We start from the raw sequence: 23651 nt of genomic DNA, 5'->3' as shown, positions 1-23651 counted from the left end.
ATCTGGTTAGAGAAGAGCATAAAGTTGCACATTCAGTTCTATGTAACCCACTTACACCTGGTCCCTTTCAACTCATGTATATTTCAGAGATACCAGACAATTTCCCCAGCTTCTGTCACTGTCATGGAATGTTAACTGTTAGCAAGTAATTAATCCTCTGTGGAATGTTAACTGTTAGCAAGTAATTAATCCTCTGTTGCACTTTTAAAAAACACATTTCTTTGTATTATCACTCGGAAAGTGGCGAGTCTCTTGGAAGCACCAGACCTATGGTTTAGTTCTGTGGTGGTCCAGGTGGGGTAGATTTTCCGTCACTGGCAATTTTTAAATCAAGGTTGGATGGTTAATCAAAAAGAACTCTTGTTCAAAGAGGAATTAATTCTAATCATCAAGTTAAATCCGTGGAGAAACCTGGATGTATTAGCTCCCTGCTTGAGAGCTAGGCCTGAGATCCCGTCCACTTCCTGTTTGCTGCTAACACATCCTGGTTCGCTCGGCATGATGGCATCCAGCAGTGTCTCCGTATTAAAGCGGAGTATAGATTTGGTTTTTAAAAGGCAGAATGAGCTTGAATACAGTTTATTCGTACCTTGGTATCCAGAGTCCCATAGGGGACCTACAAATACTGCCCACCTTAACTTTGTCCTTTTAAATTGTTAGGCTCATTGGCTTCCTTCCTGTGAAAGGAATTGGCTGTTGCACCTTCACTGTTTGTTTACTTCCGAGCACTGTGACAGCCAGACGATGGTTTAAATTCAGGTATTACAACGCTGTAGTTAAGGCTGAGCATTGCTCTCTGTTTAAAGGTTGGCTCTAAAATCCTCCTGCTCACTGCAATTGGCTTGGAACTTGCTGTGCCCCATGAGGATGCAGAGTGGGGATAGCAGTCCAAATTTGGGGCTATTTGAGTAAGGGGTTCCTGAGATACAGCCCTCTTAAAAACCAGCATGGGACAAATCCAGCTGGTTCTTGTAACACTTGTTTGCAGACATCTGGGGCGCTTACTATGTCTGTCACTTGGCATTTACTCTGCCTCGTGCACGGCACCCGTCACCCTGTTGGGACACAATATTGAAAAAGTTATTGACCTGAGAATTTGGACCTAGAGAACAGATCCAAACTGATGTGTGTGTGCGTGGGGATTAGGGGGAGGATGTGGAAATGTGCGTAAGTATGCCATCAGCTCTGCTTATTCAGAGTCCCAGAGTAGCTCAGGGGGATGTGCTGTAGTCAGTGACCCCCAGCCATCCTCATAGACTGGGGGTTCGAGCCTGGCAGTAGGCTATTTCTGCCTGTTAGAAAGGAATTCTTTTACACTGTTTGGAAAGTAGCATCTAGTATCCCAGCAAAGTTAGAAGGCCCTGTTAGTGTCTTGAATGTACTGCTGCTCTGAATATTGCAATGCTGTGTATGATGCCCATGCCTGGATCATGCAAAGTGTACTGCAGGGAATTCTGCAAACCAGGGTAGACCCACGCTGATTCCTCTCCAGAGGGACCTGGACGGGCACGGGGGACGTGCTCTGGTGGCTCAACTCCTAGACCATGAGGTAGAGTCCTGCCCTCAGCAGGCCTTTGAGAACGAATGCTGGGCCCTGGTGCTAGGTTTGGCTTGGGCGGCACCGCTTTCTCAGCTGATACAATTTCCAGCCCGGCGTGTTAATGTGACTCGTGCAGAGTGTTCTGCGGGGAAGTGATCGTGTACCTGGAGAACAGGGTATGCCCTGAATTGCCGACTCAGCACTCTCACACAGCTGGAGTTACGGATAGCATGCAGACCATGGGGAAGGCTGGCCTTTCGGGGCCTTGCTAGGTTACAAAGGCTGTGGGTGTCTGATGTAGAGATTCCCAAAGGGTCTGGAAAGCTCCTTGAGACCCAAGGAGTGTTAGTGAGGAGTAGCCTTTGTAGGAGAGGTGTGGTGGCTCTTGGGGACGGGTGGGTGGTGGATACTGCAGCGGGAGGTGGAATTGCCAGCTTGGGTCGAGCTGTGATTAAGCTAATGTTAAATAGCAGCAGGAGGGGCTAGCCATGGAAGGACTTGGTGTCTGTCTGCCCCAGGAGGGAGTGAGGTCTTTTCAAGGCTAAAGTCACCTAGAGCAGTGGTGTACAAACTTCTCCAGTCGCACCGCCCCCTTACCATTAACGGAATCTGTCCATGCCCCACCCACCCCCATTACTGCACAACTAAGGCTATGCCAGCACTAGGCATAAGCAGAGTAAGCAATTGGTTGGGTCTGAGCAGCCCAAGGGGGCCCCCTAGTCACTTTTTGTTGTTATGGCTCCAGTTGGTCACTGATTCCATGATTTTATGTAATCTGTGCGCCTCAGCCAGCTCAGGCTGTAAGCCCTGGCCAGTGGTGGGCTTGGGCTATCTATTTGAGGGGGTGGGTGGAGGAGGGGAAATTACTTGCTTAGGGCTCCCAATGTTTTAACACTGCCTCTAGGTTGTGTGGCCCGCTGAGCTGAGATGGGGTGGAGGTGGCGCTCCTTCCCTGCCCTCTGTAGGGTCCCTGCCACAGGCTGCCTGGTGTCACCACTCACCCACCTCCCCACGCCCCAAACAATCTGCCAGAGCGTGCCCCACAGTTTGTCATCAATGCCTGCCAAGATGTGGGGCCACATTCTTAGGGTGTCTGTCAGGGCTGCAGCGAGCAGATTCCTCTTCCAGGACGGTTGGGCTGAGGTGCCCTTTGAAAGTGTCTGTCTGAGAAAAGGTGAATGGGCGAGTGCCACTACCAGCCGTGGGAGGGATGGAGCGTGCCCCTGGCTTCTATAGCTGCGGAGAGTGGACGCTGGGCGTTTCACAGGTTGGACAATCATGCTCCTTAGCCAGCCAGGGCTCAGCCTATGACCAGATCTGCTTTAAGCTGAAGGTGGAAGGGTAGATAAAGGGGCAAAGGAGAGGGAAAATATGCTCTGGGGAGGGCGGGGCTGAGAAGGGGAGATGCACACCTGCCTCCTTGCCAACACTTAGTTATGGTAACCCACATGGAATGAAACTTTCAACCCCTTCTGAAATAACCCAGGCCTGTGCTTTCTCTCCCTGCCTTGTTAGCAACTGCGCCCTCCAGACATTTCCCCGCAGGGCCACACTCACCACTGTACTACAACAAAATGCACAGAAGGGTGAAGAACACTTTGAGAATGACACCACGTCCTTTGCCACAGGAGCCCCTTACCTTCAAGCCCACCTGATAATCACGCCTCCCTCCGCTAACCCTGTCTCCTGCAAAGAACAGCTCTTTCTGATTCCGAAAAAAAATTCACTGCCAAGAAGCGTTGGTCCTGCAGAGTTAAGGGTGCCCGGTGGTACCTTGTGCCTTTCCAGGACTTCGAGTTCAGCTCAACTCAAACTTCTGAAAAGCAGGAACTAGAATTAAGGGAGACACCAGCTGCGCAACGCAACCGTAACTCTGTCATCTTTGCACAATGGCCAACATGCATCCTAGCCCTGCGCCTTCAGAGTACAGAACACTTGGGTAACAGGGCATTTGAGCACGGGAGCGGCTTCTAACACCTATGGGCATGTTTGGGCCACAGACACTGTTTGCATAGCCCCGTCAGCCAGGGTTTTTCCAACAGCATGGGAACCCCACCTCCCCGCTGCAGTGACAGAAGCGCTCTTCTGTGTCTGTATGCGGGGGAGATTGTTTGCCAGCATAGCGGCGTTGGGCAGGAGCAAGGGTTTTCTCTCAGCCCTGGCTGGCACAGCTGTGACTATATAATGCTTCAGTGTAGACCAGGCCTAATGCAAAACATGTGTTTAGATCCGCGTGCTCAGCAGGAGCTACCTACGGCTGCCCTGCACTCGCACCGAGTCTGCTCCACAGGTGTAAGGCCACAATGGTTGAACTGTACAAGGCCGTAACCCCCTCTTACGCTCTCTTCAACTTTACCTCAGGATTCCAATTAGCACCGTACTTCCACTTACCCCCCCGCCCATTAACCCCATAGACCGCGTCTGTCAATCGTCATGGCAGGGAAGAGCCATGTATTGCTACTGACACGACCTACACAACTTCCTCATGTCCCCTTATTACTGTCACCCTTACCAAAGGATTTCCAGGGGCAGTTGCCAGCCCCCAGGGGGCAGACTTAAGGTGAAGTTGCGGAGATGGCATGTACCTTACCTCTTTATTTCCTGGCTTTCGGAAGTTTAGCTGAATTCACATGTTCTGGAAGGGCACAAGATATGGTGAGACAGGCAACCTTAACTCTGCATTGACAAAGTGAATTAACAAGAGGCCATTAGAACTGCAAGGCAACTGTATTGTCCTTCTTTGCCTGTGTTATGTCCTTGATGTCTGATCTCAAAAGCCCAGATCTGGTTATGACTGGCCTGTCCCCTAACCAAACCCTCCTGTCTGCTTTTCCTTTGTTGTTTAAATCTCTTGTGCTGCCTGAACTTGTCAGCAGAGTTTTCTCTGCTTCAGTAACTCCTAGGATTGGACAGAGCTGGAGTGAATACACACACAGCTCTGAAAGCTTGATCTAATTGCAGCTTTGGTTGCCAAATCTAAATAAGGGTGCACTTCAGACACACGTGCCTTTTCCCCGTCTCTTTTAGGAAAAGTCAGGACTGGCGTGTCCTGCAAAATGCTCTCCCAAGCATGCAAGCCTGGACTCAGCAATGGAGTGCCAATCTGGGGCCCCTTGAGTTCTGATTGTCTGCCCTAGCTCCAAGGGTGTTGCAATCCCTTTTCTCCATTGTTGAGAGAGAGGCTCGCCAGTCAGAGTACAACAAACCGCTCCAAGCCTGTAACTCCTAGGCTGTTTTAAACTAGTCTTTGCTGCTTTCTATTGTCCAGTCCATTGCTCCCTGCTATTTTCTTGCTGCTAAATTGTACTCCTCCTAGCACATTGGTCCCAAGCCTGAGTAATTACAGGGCGAGGTATCTGGGGGAAGCAATGTCAGGGGCCCAGAAAGGAGGTATATGGTAGCTGGCTCTAGGCTGTGGATTTATGCAGCAACCTTTTAAATTCCAGATGCATCCAAAGCGCATTACAAATTCATGGGGAGCCGTCCGCGTTGAAAGGGTTAATTCAAGCATTTCTGTCCTTCCCAGACTTCTGCATGCACTCCTCCTTTCTCCTTCCATCCACTGGCTCCAGCTGTCGACCTTGGCTTCTCCTCCCACAGCTCCTTCCCCAGCATCACCCTTCCTGTGGCCCCCTTCGCCTCCTGAAAGCCTTATCCAGGCTTCTGCTTCCCTCTTAAGTACCACAGCTTCCCGAAGCATGGCCTTCTGGAGTCCCGGCACATGCTGACCGACCACAGCTCTTTCACATACAAAGACCTGCAGCTCTACCGCTGAGCCTGCTGGTTTGTTCTAGGATCCAGTTCCAAACTGCCCTCTGTTTTTATGGATTCACACAGACCTGGTGTGGGGGTGTCTCACTATCACCTTCAGCTTCTCTGGCCATCTGCTACAGCTTCCCGAGTCCACTCCTCCTCGGCTCCTGCCATTCAGGACAGGCTTTTGGTATCTCACTGCCTCCTTGAATCTCTCTCTCAATCTGAGCTGTAAATATCCCCTTCCCCTCCCTTGTCTGTACCTCTTAATGTCTCTCTCCCCTCTAATTTAGTCTCGTACAATGGCAGAAGAGGGGGTGGGTTCTGGAACCAGTTTGGATCGAAGATGCACCGCAGAGCGAAATTCCTAACAGACTGCTCTGGCTTACATTGAACGGGGCTCTTCCATCTGTTTGTTTTTTATTTACGCTTTTGAGAAGCAGAAAAAGGCACTTTTATTCCACACTTTGTGTTCTCCTAGCAGCCGTTGGAAAGCAAGTCAGTACAAGCAGCAGCCGCCCAAGGGATACAAGTCACTGAACCAGTGCTGCAGTGCCGATGCAATCGACATACCCTGCCCTCGCTAAGCAGTGCCCTCCAAGCAACCTGACTGGGTGGCTGTATTTGGGCTGGTCTGGTTCACACTGACTGTTGCATATTAATGTATATTGCAGACTAGGGTTCTTTTCTTGGCTCTGTTGAGAGACCTTGGGCAAGTCTCTGTGCCTCAGTTTCTCCTCCTACCCCGTGTGACTTTTCCGTTTAGCTCATATGCTCTTTGGGGCATGGATTCTGTTACCATGGGTTAGGTACAGAGCTATTGAGGCACCTAGTGGCAGTAACAAGCAGGGCCTTTTCTCAGTCCAACCTTATGAGTTTATACAGCATCTCGTGCCATGGGGCCCTGATCTCAGCTGGCCTCAGGCCAGGGGTGGCCAACCTGGGCTCCAGAGCCCCATGCGGCTCCTTGTATAGGCACCGACTCTGGAAAGTTGGAGCCTGTAGCTCAAGTTCCAATGTGCTGGGGGGTGCTCACTGCTCGACCCCTGGCTCTGCCACAGGCCCTGCCCCGACTCCACCCCTTCCCACCCCCTCCCCTAAGCCTGCCGTGCCCTCACTCCTCCCCCCCCAGAGCATGCTGGGAAACAACTGATGGAACAGCTGATTGGGAGGGAGGGGGAGGTGCGGATTGGCGGGGCTGCTGGTGGGCAGGAGGCGCTGCGGGGGACTGCTGGGGGGCTGCTGATATATTACTGTGGCTCTTTGGCAATGTTCATTGGTAAATTCTGGCTCCTTCTCAGGCTGGCCACCCCTGCTCTAGGCGCTATCATGATACTAACCCTTGCCTGCCTGTGCTGGGTTGGAAAACAGTTTAAAAACAGCCCCCTCTTTGTAAAATCAAAACTTGTGCAGGCCTAATTCAACCACGCACCCACCGCTTCTTTCTACCATACGTTGGGCTTGGTTAGATGTTTACAGGCTTTCCTGGGGCTAGGAATAGAGCCAGGAGGGAAGGGGACATGTGGCCAGTGTGTTGCTCTTGTACAACCTAGTGAAGTCGGTGGCAGCAGGAGGTGCCGTGCGATGGACGCTCACGTGACCTGTGCTTGCTTTTCTCCCCCGCCCCCCAGGTGTGCACGACCTGTCCCATGATGATGCCCAATCCTTGCAGCTTTAACGCTCATCAACGGATGCACAAAAACCGACCCCCTCACGTGTGCCCTGAGTGCGGCGGGAACTTCCTCTTGGCGAACTTCGAGGCCCACCTGAAGGAGGCCTGCCTGCATTTCTCCAGGAGGGTGGGGTACAGGTACGACGCTGCAGTTCTGCCATGCTTTCAGCTTCTCATTACATGACACCAGGAGCTACGCGGGTCTCAACTTTGGCAGCATAAACCGGTATCAGGGGCTTGTGATCACCCTGGCCTTCCCGCAGGGCTGGGGATGGGTCCTGACTCGGTCCCAGCTAGGTAGGAGTAGCCTGGAGGGGTCCCAGTCAGGTTAAGTTGAGAAGCACGGGGCTAGCCCGATGACACAGGCTTTGGGGGGCAGATGCCACAGGGAAAGGTTTCCGTGCAGATTCTTTCTGCTTGGCTCGGTCACTGGTGCAAAGTGGAGGATGAACTATCAGCTTTGCTTCCTTCTTTGGGCTGTCATCCGTTCAACTGCTGATGAAGAATTTTCCTGTTGCTGTAAGAAGGGGCAAGAGCTCCTAGGTGAGCAGTTCAAATCCATCCCTGGTTGGCTGTAACTGAAACGTGTGATGGCTGGTGGCCATGTGAAATTAGGGGGTTTGGAGGGATGGGGTGAGGCTCATCCCAGTTCTTTCTGGGCAGATGTCCACAGCATGCCCCACTGTCTTAACTGGCACAAACTGGCCCCTGGGATTATCAATCTCAACAGAGGCCAAGGAGTGAATGGTGGTGGAGCCTGGCCCTTCTGGGTCAGGGCTGAGACACCACGGCAGGCCGACTGTTGGCAGGAACCTGACTCATCCCGTGGTGCACCTGGCCTGTTAATAAAGAGGCCTTCTGGATCCAGGATTGCCAGCCGGTCTCCTGTTGCCAGCAGCTAGGAGAAGGATGCTCCAGCGGTTAGGACTCTAGACCTGTTCAGTTCCCTGTTCTGCCACAAAACCCCTTGTGTGACCTTGGCCAAGTCAGCCTCTGTGGCCCATCTGTACAATATGGTGAATAGCCCTGCCCTGCCTTGCCTCACAGGGGTGTTCTGAGGGTAGACGGCAAGTTTAAAACAAACATAAGGAAGAACTTCACACAATGCGTAGTTAACCTGTGGAACTCATTGCAGGGGGATGTTGTGAAGGCAAAAATCTGACTGGGTTCAAAAAAGAACTAGATAAGTTCCTGGAGGATAGGTCCATCAACAACTGTTAGCCAAGGTGGTCAGGGATGCAACCCCCTGCCCTGGGTGTTCCTAAACCTTCAACTGCCAGAAGCTGGGACTGGACGACAGGGGATGGATCATTTGATAATTGCCCTGTACTGTTCATTGACTTTGAAGCACCTGGCCCTGGCCACTGTTGGAAATGGGATGCTGGGCTAGATGGACCCTTGGTCTGACCCAGTCGGGCCGTTCTTAAAAATACGTTACAGATTGTGAAGCGGTTTGAGGAAAGCACTGTCTGAGAAATAGGTGGTATTTTTATTCCATGCACATCAATTATCTTCAGCAGAACTCAGAACTGGTGCTGTTTCCTGCTCTCTCCCTCTTTGAACAGTTTCCTGTACCCTGCAGGAAGGATCCAAAATGCTCTAGTGAGTCAGCCCATTCCTGGGCAGTAACGCAGGCTCTCTGGGGCAGAGATCTCGCAGCAGAGAAGTGCAGCTGGCTGCAGACAAGCAGCTTGTGGGAACGTCCCTGTATTCGTCCGATCGTTTCCAAGTAGAAATCTGTTCGACTGCTTTTGTCTTGAAAGTCTCTCTCTGCCTGTAGGGCCACATGTCTCACTCCCAGCAGAGCTGATTTTGATCCCGCCCCTGTGTATCTCTTCGGGTTCCTCTGTAAGCACAGTGATCAGATAGGAATGCATTAGCTGACTGTACTGAGTAGCTGTCCCCTGCTCTTACTCTGTTAACCATTAGACAGTGACCCCCACCGAAGGGCTAAAATCCGGGTCGGGGGGAGAGGTGGACCAAAGAGCAGCAGATGCACTTGCCTCTAGAAAGTGGCAAAGGAATTCCAACTGGGCACATTCCACTAAGCCTGCTTTGAACTCTGCCAGCGCATAGCCCAGCGTGGGCCATCTTTGCTCACTGGTACGGGGGGGAGGGGGTGCGGGAGGGGAGTCCCAGACCTATTCCTGCCTCCTTACCGTGTGTTCTTGCTTCCAGGTGCCCCAGTTGCGCCGTGGTGTTCGGAGGGGTGAATTCAATTAAGTCCCACATCCAGACCTCGCACTGCGAGGTTTTCCACAAGTGCCCGATCTGCCCCATGGCGTTCAAGTCGGCCCCGAGCGCCCATGCTCATATCTACACGCAGCACCCGGGGTTCAGCAATCAGCAGTCCAAGTAAGTAACCTCAGCCGGGTACCACCGCGAGCTGGGATCTGGGGAGCAGACCCCGGGTCCCACCCGGTCAATAGCTGGAGTGGGGAAACTTCTGAGGAAAACTCTCTGGTGCTCCGGGAGGGAATGGAGGAAAGACCGTTCCTCAATAAGTACAGTAGCTAGTCGCTAGGAGCACTGTGCTGTTCAGGCCGCTGCCTGTCAGACGGGAGGGAAAACCAAAGGCCCTGACAACTTGTCATTAAAGAGCCCACGGTGTGTTTTGCAAAACTAGACAGTGCTCAGCCTGATCTGGAGAGCGGCAGCAGCTCTTGAGTTTACAGCACAGGACTCCTGGGTTCTGTTTCTACCCCTAAGATCAGGTCCACACTCAAAAGTTAGGTCAACCCAGCTATAGTGCTCAGGGGTGTGAAAAATCCACATTACTGAGCTATGTAGTTAAGCTGACCTGACCCCAGTGTAGACAGTGCAAGAGCTATGGAAGAATTCTTCTGTCCACCTAGCTACCACCTCTCCGAGATGCAGATTAACTACGAGTCCTCTTGTCGCTGTAGGGAGGATCTACACTGAAGCACTGTGTTAGGGGGCTTATTCCTTCACCCGCTTACTTCCCTGGTCCTTCTCACATGAACAGAGAGCAACAATACCCAAAGTCCAAAGATGCAAACAATTCAATGTTTATTGGGGTGAACTTTTAGCAAGCATGATTCCAGTTTCCTTCCTTAGTGTTCCCCCTTCCGAGCTCTGACACCACAGATCCTTACCTGTGTCCCTGTTCCCATTCCCCCTTAGCAAAACATGATTCCAATTTACCCCCCCATTCCCTGTTCCCATTTTCCCCACTCACTTCCTGATTCCTGACTAACATCACCTCTCCTACTATAGCAGACTATATAGTAAAACTTGAGTTCTGCTTAGCTATACCTTAACCAATCCTAACATGATTATTTAACCAATTATATCCCACCACCTTAATTAGTTTACACCCAGCAAAATTAATTATACAGCAGACAGAAACAATCACAGAACCAGACAGACTATACAGACAAACAATAGGGAAATGGGGACTACAGTGATAGAACAACAAAGAAATGAGGATTTCACATCCCAGCTATTGATAAGTGAGTTCTTGCCAGACAGGATGCTATCAAACTAAGTTTCCTTTTACATCTTCTAGGCACTTCCCTTTCTCTGGAGGCGATAGGCATTATCAGGACAGGATTGTATCCTAACAGCCCAATAGCACCTTCTTTCAATGTGACTGGTTTGGGATGTGAGGATGTGACCGGTCGCTTCCCAGCTTATGGCTGCCTCTGCTGCTTAGCCAAAGGCCTTAGCCTAAGAACAGGGTCTCAGACTGTCACAGTAAGAGAAGGCCCTTACACCAGCAGACAGTGATTTTGATTCTTACCTAGTTATTTACACCTCTAGAACTAGCTAAGTGATAAGAATACACCTAAATTAGAGTAGAGGCCTTTACAGACAGGCCTAAAGATCTATATCCTAACACACTGGTGGCGCTGTACTGTTTCCAGTGTAGACAAGCCCCAAGTCACTTGCGGGTGGCCCAAGGCAGCCACTCAACTTTAGCTTTTTTGTGGCTCTGTCTGTAAAATGGGTCTAAATACGTCAGGGCTTGGAGGTTGAGTGGTAACGAGAAGAAAGTGCTTTGAGATCCTTGGATGAAAGGTGCTAGATAAGAACTCTGTTAGAGAGTCTCTCTCCCTACCCAGCACTCTGCTGCCCTCCATCAGAGGAGCTAAAAATAATCTGAAACTTTCCTCAGGGTAGGTCAGTTGGATCTGTGCTTCCCTTTGGAAGCACACAGTGTCCGCCATCCTCCAGTGTGCTGCTGAGATTAGGGAAACAACTCAAGAGGTTGAATTATCTTTAATGAGCAGCGTGGCCTGGTGGGCAGGATGTTGGCCCAGGACTTGGAGACCCAAATTCTATCCCCACCTCTGCCACTGAGTAGCTGGGTGACCTTGGGCAAGTCACTTCCGCTCTGACTCTGTCTTAGATTGTCAGCCCTTTGGGACAGGCACTGTCTATACAGCACCTAGCATTACGGGGCCCTGATCTCAGCTGGCCCCTAGTATGTAAATAATATTCCTTGGGGGGCTTTCATGTTTGAACCAAATTCAGAGAAACTTACATTGATTATTTCTAACCCGCCTCTCCTCTTCTCTCTCCTCCCCCCCCCGCCCCCAATTTTCAGGATGATTTACAAATGTGCAATGTGTGACACAGTCTTTACCCACAAGCCCCTGCTCTCCTCTCACTTTGACCAACACCTGCTCAACCAGAGGGTCAGCGTTTTTAAGTGTCCTGACTGCCCGCTGCTCTTCGCCCAGAAACGCACCATGCTGGAACATCTGAAGGTGAGTCAGGCACTGGGGCCCCGTTTACTAGAGAGGTAGGTGAGATCTGAGTAGGAACCCCCCCGAGCGCTATTCCCTGACACCCTCTGTCCTTGAGCAAGTCACTCTCTCCCCGTGCCTCAGTTTCCCCACATGTAAAGTGGGGATGGTCGTAACCATGTTGCGGAGCTGCCACAATGCTGCTGTTCACTGAAGACCCAGCTTTCCACAGGCCTAGCCTGGACGTTCTCCGTCTGGCAGGGCAGTGTGTTGGTGCCCGGATGTGTTCAGCTCTCTTTAGCGGGACGCTACCTGCACTGGGATTGGCCTGTGAACCGGCTCAGGCCTGTATCTGTGTGCTGGTCCCTAGAGGCCTGTGTAACTGGTTTTAGTATTTGTCAGGCTAGCCCTTTCCAGTACGTTCATAGATGATTAGTTCTTTGGGACAAGGACTGCCTCTTCGTTGTCTGTACGTGTCTGTCTAGCACAGGGGTGCCCTGATCAGGGCCACTGAGTGACGCTGCCATCTCGTGCAGTGCTAGGAATGCTCTCGCTCTCACTGACTTGTCCACCTCTTGCCTTTCCCCATCCCAGAGCGTAGCTGCCGACTTGTGTGGGGCTAATGGGAGTCTCAGGCTTCCAGATGCAAGCTGATCCCCTTAGAGGGGAAGGGGGAAAACATGTCTGTCCTCTCCAGCATGGCAGAGTTGGGGGAAGCCTGGCTTGCCTTCCCCCCGGGATCACTGCATGGCATGGGCTGCTGCCGGAACCCGGATCCGAGCCTTGTCAGGCTGATGCCCCTGTCTGTGTCTTACAGAACACTCACCAGCCACAGAAACCCAAGGAGGATCTCACCAAGAAGCCGGTCGCCCTGCTCACCCCCAAGGAGGAGCCCGTGGAAGCACCGGTCTCCAAGATATCTGAGTCCTCGTCCTCATCCTCGGAGGAAGACGAGCCACCCAGCTCCCCAGAGCTGCGCAAGGCAAAGCGGACCCGCTTTCAGCGCAAGACGGATGCGAGCAAGTCGAAAAGCAGCGGCTGGACGTGCGGGATGTGTCACTCCTGGTTCCCGGAGAGAGACGAGTATGTGTCACACATGAAGAAGGATCACGGGAAGGTAAGAAGGAATCCCAGGGCGATTGAGCTGGTGGAGTTTATCCACTGGGAACCTGGCCCTGTTGGAACACTGAGGTGGTAGGGAAGGCAGTGTTTTGTATATTGTACAGAACAGAGGCCTGCAGATTGGGATTCCTGGGGTCCGTTCCTGGCTGGGGCAGGCTGTGTTGTCTAATGGTTACAGCAGGAGAGTTGGGTCTCCTGGTTCTGTTCCTGACTTGCTGCATCACCTTGGCAAGCGACCCATTTTCTGTGCCTCAGTTTCCTCACCCAATAAAAGCGCCATGCAATGGGAGAAGGGGCCATCTCGAGAATGAGTTGACACAATGGCAGGGCATGTGGCATGACCTGTTCTCTTGCTTCTTCCAGTCAGTGAAGAAGTTCCCGTGTCGTCTGTGCGAGCGTTCGTTTTGCTCCGCCCCCAGCCTCCGGAGACATGTGCGAGTGAACCACGAGGGGATCAAGCGAGTCTATCCCTGCCGGTACCGAGCAGCCTCCGTGCCTTCTGGTTTCGAGGGGTGAAAGCGAACTAGCTCACCCCTCCCTTCCATCCGAAGCTCGGGGTGGGAGGTGTTCATGCAGTCCGCAAGACTGTCAGAGCTGGGGGAGGTGGGGAGCTCGGACTCCTGGGGATCTAGTCTCAGCTCCAGAAGGGGTCTGACTGGGGCACTGGGTGGGTCTCTCCTGAGTTTCCTGCCCTGCTGTTGGGGAGAGAGTGTGCTGTAGTGGTTAGAACAGGGGACTAGGAGTTGGGACTCCTGGGTTCTAGGCCTGGTTTTGCCACTGCCTTACTGTGTGACCTCTGGGTAGGTAACCTCACCTCTCCAAGCCAGTTTCCCTGTGGGAAGTGGGCTTGACGCCCACAAAGCGCTTTGAGATGGAAGCAGTAGACCAGGTCTAGGGGTCGTCTGTTGTTCACCTCCACCTCCAGTGGGCGAGGTGCCGGGGAGCCTCATTCCCTCCCTGGCTCTGGTCCCTCCCAGGTACTGCACCGAAGGCAAACGCACCTTCAGCAGCCGGCTGATCCTGGAGAAGCACATTCAGGTGCGGCACGGGATAAAGGTGACCGACCAGACCAAGAGCCAAGAGGTCGTCATTGCCCGGATGGGACCCGGAAGCTTGCAGGTACAGGGCCGATGGCTGCAAGGATGGACGCTCGCAGCTGTGAGAGAGTGGGGGCGGAGGGGTTAAAATAACTTACAATCAATGCAGCCACTTCTCGGGGGGAACATGGCTGCCATTAGAACAACCCACAGCAACGTAGTGCAATAGGGCAGGGCAGGAAGCAAAGAATCTCATCTCCAGGGGGGTTTTACAGAGGTAGAAGGTCACTGGGCGCTAGCAGGACGGCTATGGGACTCCTCCCTCAGCACCGTTCCTGCTAGTGCATGAATCCTGGCCCGGCCCCAGCTGAATTGCCAGCGCTGCTTTGTGCGGCGCCCTGGCTTTTGGCTGGCGGTCTCCTGTCTGACTGGTAGGCTTGAAAGGCCGGCGGCAGCAGGGAAGCCAGGGCGGCTGCGCTTCAGAGTGGAGGCTGTGGCGTGAGTGTATTTAGGCCAAGGAGCGGATGCGGGCGGGGCTGAGTCCGCTGCCAGGGCTGGCTGATCCTGTGTTGGGATTTTCATCCAGCCAGAGATCTTGCGGCTAGAAGGGAGCCAAAGGATCATCTTGTCTGAGCTCCTTGGAGCTGCTCCTGTCCCCCGCCGCGCGTGGGGCAGGCCTTTGTCTGGCACAGGCAGTTTAAGCACACAGGGCCCAGGCCCTGCCCAGCGTTAGGGGTCAAGCCTCTCCAAACTCCTCCCCCCAGGTGTCCAGCAGGAAGCGGAAGCTCTCCTCGGACGAGGGCGATTCGTGTAGCGAGGAGCCGGACAGCACCACGCCACCTTCCAAGAACCCCAAGGTGGACCGCAAAGCCCCCTTCCGCTGCCGCAAGTGTGGCTACGTGGCTTGCAGCGCGGCCGAGTTCCAGGAGCACATCCCCCAGCACAGGACAGACGAGAGCTCCCACCAGTGCCGGGAGTGCGGCCTCTGCTTCACCTCCCAGGTCTCTCTCAACCGCCACCGCTTCATCACCCACAAGAAGAAGAAGGGGGCGGGGGAGGTGGAGGAGCCCAGCCACCGCAGCGGCCACGAGGGAGGGGCCCAGCGCTCGGCCGATGGTAAACTCGTGTGCAAGGTGTGCGGGAAGTGCTTTGACACTCAGCTCAACCTGAAGACGCACTTCCGCACCCATGGCATGGCCTTCATCAGAGCCAGGCAGAACGTGAGCCCCGAGAACTAGGTGCGAGGGAGAGGGCAGTGTGTGTATATAATCTCTGCACAGAGCTCGTAGGGCCGGCTCCCAGCTGGGCCTCCCCTCTCTGTGCACCGTTTCAGAACGTAGGTTGGATATGTAAGCTGTGAAGAGAAACGAGATCCTTATTTATAAACCTAGAGGAATGTCGGACGGATCCGCTCTCTGGCTTCTCTCGGTTGCTGGCCCGGCTGAGCCCAACGCGAGGTGGGGAATTGGGCTGGTTTACAGTGTAGGGAAGCAACAGGTCTAGCCTAGCTCCGAGACTACACAGGCAAGCAAACGGTTCGTATGCTGCTCTGAATGATAACAAGGGATGCGGCCCGCTCTGTATGTAAGCACGTGTTCAGATTGTCGAGGGCGGTGGCTTCCCCTCATTGGATCAGGGAAGTTAGTCGTCCCTACCCAGCGTGGTCTGTAGCCCAGGGAGCTGTCTCCCAGCTCAGAGGGCAGGGCTCCGGTGCCAGGATGTCACACCTTTCCTGAGCCGTTTCTGCTCTTTCTGGTGGGAGCTTCCCCCGTTTACTGGGAGCATGCCTCTGCCGCATTCGGACTTGTCCGAAGGGAGTCCTTTCTCTCCAGGAGCGCTGATGTGGGGGAAGCCCCCAGCCGCTGCCCAGGATAGGGGACTGGCTGGGATGTTCACAGCAGGATCCAACTTTTGGGGGTTTCTTTTTTTTTTTTTTTTTTTTTTTTTAAGTAGTGTTGCTTATTTTGTATTTTCATCTGGAGCTCCGGGAAGAAATCTTGACCTGACTCTCGGGTAGTTGCCTGGGATCTTAACTGACAGCATCGATCCGAGTTTTCGTGGTTTGTTCACTAACTATATTCACCCACTGAATGCATGTGTCATGAATCCTCTTCACAGGTTCACTTGCACTAACTTAATGCGATTCTGGGTTTTGTACTAACTGAAATATCTGTACAGGGTTGACGGCTGCAAGTGGCCTGAATTTAAAAGGAAACATTTGGCTATTAAGCTGCAGGTGACAAGCAGAGCTGCACAACTCTGTGTGTGTGTGTGTGTGTGTTTGTGTCTTGAAAATGAAAGCAATAACCTCAGGAAGTGAGGTCTGGCAGGGAAATGGACCGAGAGCCAGAGCAGTGCAGTTAACCCTGCATGTACTATATAAAGGGTGTCTGAGAAGCCAGAAACAGTTTAGTTTGATCCTTGCCTACCTCCCAAGGCCATCCCTCGAAACCACAGAGGGGTGATTCGTCCTGATTAAGTTTTCCCCCACCCCCTTGCTAGCGTTTGTAATGGTCTCTGCTTGTGAGCTCTTCTCTCTTTACCAAAAAATGAACCAAGTTATCAGCAAATACTAAATCTCTTTACAGCTGTGAGGGTCAAAGAACAGTTGATCAAAAACAGAGATTTTGTTGCAGGTGGGGATTTTATTTTGGGGAGGGGAGGGAGAGAATCGGCACCCAAAAGGATGCACCCGGACCCCCCTTCCCCCAGGTCTTGTTGGTTGAGAGCTGGGCTTTAATCTTATCGGTGGGATGAGGTGGAACTCCATGGGCCCCTGATCTCTGCTACTGCTTGGAAATGCTGTTTGCCCAGAATCTGGTAACAGAAGAGGGTAGCAACCCCATTTCCTTGCTTGGGGCTGCCAGGAGAACTTGGATCTTGAATCCAAGGGAGTTGAGAGAGTCTGTTCAAAGGACCTCTGCCAGGGTTTTCCAACCTACCACATCCTTAAAGTCCCAGCTGGTTGTAAATAACCAGGGTAACTTAGAGGGTAAGAGAACGTGCTTTGTTAGAAGCAGAAGGGGAAACCAAACCCTCTTTTAAAAAAAAATTATGCAGAATTCAGTTCTTAAATTAACTTAGATGCTTTCATATGCACACACAGGCCCGTTGGCTGCAGCGGTGGGCTTTGCCTGTTGTACCGGTACACACTTAAATCATGGCAGCTGGCATTGCAACCTCTGCAGGGCCTCGATCCAAGATCTGCAGGGAAAACCCCACTCCAGGCCACGTCCATTGATCAGAGCAAGCACTGCCCTGAAACTCACCCTTTGGGTTCAGCTTTCATCTCTTCTCTCTCTCCCCCCCTCCCCCCCCCACACTTTGGGTTCTGGGTCCCTCATCTGCCAGTGCAGCACCTACCACGTCACCGATAGCACATTCCTAGACCCCATGACCAAGATCACAGCCAAGGCAGGGGCTCGGACGCATCTTAATAGCAGCTTTGGACTGTCCTTACTGCAGCAGCATCCACGAGAATTTTCAAAATTTGTGCAAATGGCTGCATCCTTAAATCACGTTTGGAAAAACGATTTCAACTTGTTTCGTTTGTTGCTTTGGCTTCTGTGCTTCAATTAGGGTGTTGTGTGAGCAATTATTTCGGTAACTTTGGGGTTTTTTTTTTCATGGTGAATAACTCTGAAACTGTAAAAAGTCCTGTAACATACACTAAAAAAGAGCTACTGTTGTGATTTATTTTTTCTTGTTTAGGAACAAGGATTTGCTGGTTTTAAGTTCAATGGGATAAACTTTCTTCCCCCCTCCGAAGACGGTTTGGTTGAAAGGAACAAATGCGGCGGTGGTTGTTTTTTAATTCATAGTAAACAATTTTTTTTGGATCCAACTGCATGTTTATGCAGCAGCATGTGGGGTTTTTAAAAACCTCAAACCTTTCACTGTATAAACCTGCAATCCAATATTCCCAACACTTGTTGTTACAACCTGCTTTCCGTCACGGTCAGCAGTGGAGTGGTAACTGTGTGTAAGCCATTAAGTTCCACTGGCAAGAGTAACCAAGCTGAAATGAAGGTAACTACATATTTTAAATTTCCTCCCAGTTTTTTGCTTTGTCTTAACTGTTTCTTCTCCCACCCCCACCCCGAAAAACCCTACACTTTTTTTTAAAAAAAATGTATTCGCTTGGAGCTGTGAAAGTGTAAATGCTGTTCAATAATATAGACGAACCTAAAGTTTCTACAGTTTTAGAGAAGAAGATAAACAAATTGCTTTGTAATCTTTGGTGATTTTATTTCCCATGCACTTCAGTGCCTTTAGATTGACTTCTGTTTTTAAAAAAAGTGACTGCATTTTGTTTTTAGAGGGGGTTTGTGAACTGATGATTATGCTACATTAAAAATATGGGCACTGCAAAAGGCTCTCAGGTATTCTTTATTCTTGTAGTAATAATGCAATTAAAACTTTTAGTGGTTTAACTTCTGCTGTACATTGTGTTAATTAAATGGTTGCCACAGTTTTAACTAGAGACAGTCATGTTCAGTGGAGTTTGTTTGGGGGCCTGGTTCTGCAGCCGGTTCTAGGTCGAAATGTGGTTATACCCCTGTCTGGTGTGTGTCACATGGCCTGGGTACCAAATGGCTCACGGCCACAGTGGCTTAGTTTGTGTTGTATTAAGGCATAGAGTGGGGGACAGTCTTACCTCTTAACATCCCTCCAGGTTCTTATGTAGTGAGTTATCTGATGGCAACACGGTAATCTTGCAAAGACCATATTTGCCTGGCAATAAGGGTTTAAAAATTGCATCTTTTTGTACAGGCTGCAGGATCTCCCAGTGCAGTACAGTAAAAGGAGGGATAAACTTGCCTGCAAGAAAGTAGGTGTGCTTTTTAAGGGCTAGCACAGCAGCTTGCTATGAAGGCCAGCGTTCCCTCTATGCTATTACTGTTGATCTAGTGGAAATTGGATTTGAACGCCTGGTGCATCGCCAGCTGCAGAGCAATTACGCTGACTTTCGTCACCAGGGCAAGGCTCAGCTGAGCTGTTAAAGACTCTAATTGCAGGGTTTTTTTGAAACTTCCCCCTTTAACCCAGGTATGTGGCATTTGCACTGTCTGCATGGCCGAATGTAGTCGATAGATGTGGTCCCAGAGGGCTGGGACAGGTTGTGTATGAAGCTGGATGAAAGGTGGTGCAGGTTCCTTTAGACAGCACTTTATTGCCGGGAGGCGGAGGGAGACGTTGTCGGAACGTCTACAAGCTGCTGTCTTTGGTTTTTACAGCATAGACAAAACTAGAGGATTTATGCTGTCCGGGACTGAGCTGAGGAAGAGGCTCGTTAAAGTCTCTCTTTCAGACACATAACGGGGTAGGAAACTTGAATGGGCGGCTGGACACTTCAAAGCAAACACTTGGGGAAGAAGCTCCCTGCAGTCTCAGCAAAGAGGAAATGATGAGATGAGAACAATACTGCCTTTTAAAACACACATGGCTGTGGCAGTGTCCATTTCCCCTGACATGGGCTTCAGCATAGGCCCTTTTAGTGTCAGGGACTTGGAGCTCTTCTGTTACTGAACCGGCCAGTTCTGCCATCCACTTGCTGTTGCCTTTGTTTGAAGGGAAAACTCATTCCACTATTTACCTAGGGTTTTAGGAGCATCTGAGTCTTCCAAGGGATGGAGGGGACACCTCCCTGCTGGGTAAGGTAAAAAACACACCACATCAGCTGAACTTAACCCGGGAAACCTGCTCTTCGATGAGTTTCCTGTGTCCTCGTGTGCCTGCCAAAATGGCGCACTTGATTACCTGGTAGTTTTTCTTCAGTAGTAACTATTAACGAAGAGGAATTGTAGGGTTTCAAGGAAATCGCTTTAAGGTAGCCAGGCAGCCTGCTGGCCTTGTCCAATAACAGTTGAGAAGGTTTGGCTCTCCAGTTCCAGCATAAAATGGGAGCCAATGAATACCAACAAAGCGAGCAAGCCTCATCGATGTTCATCTATGAGTTAAAAATCTGCAGCTGTTTTTGAAAGCAGCACAGAGGTTAGTGTAGAAAATAAACTATCAATTTATTCTTTTTATACAGTTGAGGAAGGAGACTTTTTTTTTTTTTTACCCTGCACAACAAGACCGTGAAGCTGGTCTTGTCCCGCTGAGTCCAAGCAGTGGGTGCTGGTTCCTGAGAAGAGATGCCCAATGCCTGCCAAGGTGCTCCTCAGTCAGGAGGACAGGCAGGCTTACCTGCCTCCTCCGCCGTGCACCCCAGAGCAGAAGAAAGACAAAACGCTGATGGGAGGGCTAAGACCTCAGAGGAAGAGAGCTCTCAACATGATCCAGTCGTCGTCCTCCCACTCAATTGCTTTAAATTAGTGGCCTCAATCGAGCCCTGCAGCAATGTATAATCCAGGAGCAAGGCTGATTGATGCTGTTCCCCTTTGGGTCCTGCAGACATATCTCTTCCCTCCTAGGTTCCCAGGTCAGAATCGGAGCAATAAAGTTGGCACGGCCATCAGAGCTTTTCCACGTAGTTCCCTGGGAACAACCCTTCTTTCCCCCGTATCCTGCCCTGCCACCAGCCTGAGGGGTCTGAAAAGGAAAAGAAAGCAGGCAGCAGTCACGGCTGGCTGTACAGAGAGTTGTACCAAGAGCTGGTCTCAAAAACATGATGGGGCAGCAGCTGCTGCCATGTTATACCAAGAGCTGGTGCTTGGCACAGTGTGAAGTACAGATAAAATGCTACCCAGGCAGCCTGGTAGTGATTTACACTCACCACAGTGCTCAGGCTGCGGGTACAGCCTGGGGAGAGATTGCTGATAGTAGGCACCTCTAACCCTGTAGCGAAAGACAGGAGGAGAGCCAGCAGCTGGAAGCAAGCTGCATGTTTTGAACCCTGAGGGATCTAAACACTATGCTCTAGTTCAAACAGGAATTTGGGCCTAGCATGACTTGAGTTGTGTTACCCAGGAGCTCGGCCTAGATCATCATAATGGTCCAGCAGAGCTTTAAGAGCTACATCCAGCACTTAGTGCACAAGGGCAGGGTCCCAGCTGGTCAGGCCCAGATCCTTAGTGGCATCAGCTGTAGGCACCTCTGATAGGTTTCAGAGTAACAGCCGTGTTAGTCTCTCTTTGCAAAAAGAAAAGGAGTACTTGTGGCACCTTAGAGACTAACCAATTTATTTGAGCGTGAGCTTTCGTGAGCTACAGCTCACTTCATTGGATGCATACCGTGGAATGCATCTGATGAAGTGAGCTGTAGCTCACGAAAGCTCATGCTCAAATAAATTGGTTAGTCTCTAAGGTGCCACAAGTACCTCTGATGTTTTTCAAAGCTGCAGTGTAACGGCCTAGGCCCAGGAGTATCCGCTAGCCACTGCTCAGAGCCCTAACACGCTGGAGCAGGGGAGGCCTCTCTCACAGCAGGGCCTGCACAACAGAGAGCCTGGCAGCTGCTTGGCATGGGGCTGACCTGGCTTAGGCACCAAACGCCAGGAGAAGGCTTGCAGCTGAAATTCCTGGGTGCCCGAGTTGGGGCCTGTCAGACAGCACCAGGCCAGCTGCTTGGGCATGCAAACCCCTCTCTTCAGCATGGCATTGCTGGGGGGCTGGCGTCTGCCCGTCCCTTCCTTAGCTTGGCCCATGCAGCGGTGAGGGTGCGGGGCCGAGGGTTCTAAGCTACCTGTGCTCCCAGGACGGGCAAAGTTCTCGCTGGGGTGTGTTTTAACCTTGTTGGGCAGCATCTCTTCGCACTGACAAATTGAGGAGGCCCAGAGCCCTCCTGTGCCTGGGCTGCCCCTTCCGGGAAGGCACGTCCGTTACCCTAACCACTGGGGCTGTAGGTCAAGATCAACGCCCTAAGCCAGGTGGGTGAGACATTGGGATTTGGAGGCCGGAGTCCGGGCTCCAAATCCCCTTTGTGCCAGCCTAGTCACACCCCTCCTCTGCCCTTATTCTAACCACTCACCCACACTCCCTTGGAGGAGTACAACCCAGTGCTGGAGGAGGGGTGAGCAGGCGGGGGGTGGCTGCTTACCTTCTCTAATGATTTCAATGTATTCGTCAGCATTGAAGCTGAGCTCGTCTGTGTCCTGGGCATCGTAGGCGTAGAGGGCGCGGCACTGGGGCAGGCGCGGCTGGGGCTTTGGCTTGGGTTTGGGTTTGGCTCGGCCGCCTCCAGGGACAGGCTTGGCTTCTTTCGAGAGCCTCCGCTGCCAGCTAAGTTGAAGGGAGGAAGCGATCAGCCTGCAGGACCCGGGCAGGATCAGGCCTGGGCTCGTGCTTTAAACCCACAGGTGCTCCGGCAGAGCATTCCTGCAGCAGGGCCCTTAGGAACCAGGGCTCGCGCCGGGGGCAGGATCGGGGACTCCCAGGCAGCCCCAGGCTGAGCACCCCTGCCTAGCACCAGCAAGGGGAAAGGCAGCGCCTCTCCCGTCCCTTCTGGACTGGACTAGCCCAGCCCAGCTCTGTGAGGCTGCCATCTAGCGGGTGCTAGGGGAAGCCAAAAACACAGCTCAGGAAAAGGCCACAGCTGGGCCAGGCAGGGGGCTGCTGAGCTCAGGCACCTGGTTTGACTAGAGGAAAGGGGAGCGGGAGGCATTCGGGGCTGGAGTCTCCCTGCGCCACTGGCTTCCACTGCCAGGCTGGGGCATCTGGGGGGAGGCTGCTGCTTGTCTGGGGCAGCTGGGGTTAACCCTTAGAGGGCCAGAGCCCCGCGAGGTGACCCTGGGCACTTACCCGGCCGCGCCCTGATCCGGCACATTCATGAAGTCTAGGTTGAGCTGGGCAGGTAAGGCTTTGGCCCTGGGGCTGGCTCCATGTCTGGGCAGGGTGGGCTGCTCCATGCTGCCCTGGCGGGCGACAGAGAGACGGTGCTGGAGAGGGGGCCGGGACCCGGGGCCGCTGCGCCGGCTGGCGTCACTCTTCTCTCTGCCTGGAAAGGAAGGGTGCGGGGAAGAATCACTTGGAGCCGAAGGAACCCAGGCATCCTGCATCTGGAACACAGAGGCCAGCCTGCAAGTGTGTGTATGTGTATTAACCCTTTCATTTCTGGCACGTCCTGGGGCTTCCTATGCTGAATCTGGACCTCCCAACCTCTATTAACCCTTCCTGTGCCATACAAGCAGCCATCACTGACCAAGGGGAGGATGTGCCCCCATAGCCTTGAATACATGGCCCTGGGCAAAGTCCAGCTCTTGGGGGTGGCAGTGTGTGTGTGTCTGTAGGCCCCCCTGGAAAGCAGCTGAGCTGGCCCTATGGGCAAGTTGACGGAGGCATCCTGTGGCCATATCTTCTCTTCCCCTCCCCCCCGCCGTGGGGCGATGGGATGCTTTGGATTCATCTGCCCCAGCGCTCCCCCCCAGCCCACCCCCATGCTGCAAGAGGAGCCTTGTACCTGCCGCAGGGGGGTAGTTCCGGCCGGGGATACTGCTGCTCTTCCTGGTGTCCCTCCGCGTGGGTCCTGCAGTGGGAACGACTGTGATTAGCCCTCCCTTGTGCTGGCCTCCCTCAGCTCCCTCCCTACAGGGCAGGGCTGTGCCCTGCAGCATCTTGCCCAGAGCTCTGTCTGATCGAGATCAAGTCCCATCCACAACGGGACTCTGCCCCCTCCGGGCAGGTTTCCCCAGGGCCGAAGGAGAAAGCCAGCAGCTAGGGCTTGCTCCTTGCAGCCTGTTCCCCGCTGCCCGCAGACACTCACGGGCGTTTCTGGGCAGCCCGGGCCCGATGCTGACGATCAGCACCTTCCCATTGTTCCGACGCAGCGCCACATCGCCCTGGCAAATCTGGAACTGGACCTGGCGGGAGCCCGCTGCCCCCCAGGGGCCCCAGCCGTCCTTCTTGACCTTGAACTCCAGCCTGGGGGAGGAG

At 52.5% G+C, this 23651-nt stretch overlaps 2 protein-coding genes across 6 annotated transcripts in view; one reads left to right on the top strand and one right to left on the bottom strand.

Annotated features, from left to right (window-relative positions):
* The window catches only part of ZNF687 (zinc finger protein 687), a 50371-nt gene extending 32162 nt beyond the window's left edge, over positions 1 to 18209 (top strand). For all 3 annotated transcript variants that reach the window (XM_073323423.1, XM_073323421.1, XM_073323422.1), the window contains exons 3-9: positions 6925 to 7103; positions 9144 to 9320; positions 11536 to 11698; positions 12495 to 12794; positions 13163 to 13275; positions 13777 to 13918; positions 14601 to 18209. In XM_073323423.1, the coding sequence (XP_073179524.1) occupies positions 6925 to 7103; positions 9144 to 9320; positions 11536 to 11698; positions 12495 to 12794; positions 13163 to 13275; positions 13777 to 13918; positions 14601 to 15074 (1548 nt within the window). In that variant the 3' untranslated portion in view covers positions 15075 to 18209. The remainder of the gene's footprint in view (positions 1 to 6924; positions 7104 to 9143; positions 9321 to 11535; positions 11699 to 12494; positions 12795 to 13162; positions 13276 to 13776; positions 13919 to 14600) is intronic.
* LOC140902855 (unconventional myosin-Ie-like) overlaps positions 18053 to 23651 on the bottom strand; it is a 33598-nt gene continuing 27999 nt past the window's right edge. For all 3 annotated transcript variants that reach the window (XM_073323426.1, XM_073323425.1, XM_073323427.1), the window contains exons 24-28: positions 23482 to 23639; positions 23179 to 23244; positions 22521 to 22716; positions 21820 to 22001; positions 18053 to 20373 (exon numbers count right to left, since the gene is read on the bottom strand). In XM_073323426.1, coding sequence (XP_073179527.1) covers positions 20297 to 20373; positions 21820 to 22001; positions 22521 to 22716; positions 23179 to 23244; positions 23482 to 23639 — 679 coding nt within the window. In that variant the 3' untranslated portion in view covers positions 18053 to 20296. The remainder of the gene's footprint in view (positions 20374 to 21819; positions 22002 to 22520; positions 22717 to 23178; positions 23245 to 23481; positions 23640 to 23651) is intronic.

The sequence above is a fragment of the Lepidochelys kempii genome, chromosome 24 (assembly GCF_965140265.1).
Source record: "Lepidochelys kempii isolate rLepKem1 chromosome 24, rLepKem1.hap2, whole genome shotgun sequence".
Taxonomy (NCBI): Eukaryota; Metazoa; Chordata; order Testudines; family Cheloniidae; genus Lepidochelys; species Lepidochelys kempii.
The sequence above is the reverse complement of the archived record's forward strand: the minus strand, read 5'-3'. Positions and strand labels throughout refer to the sequence as shown.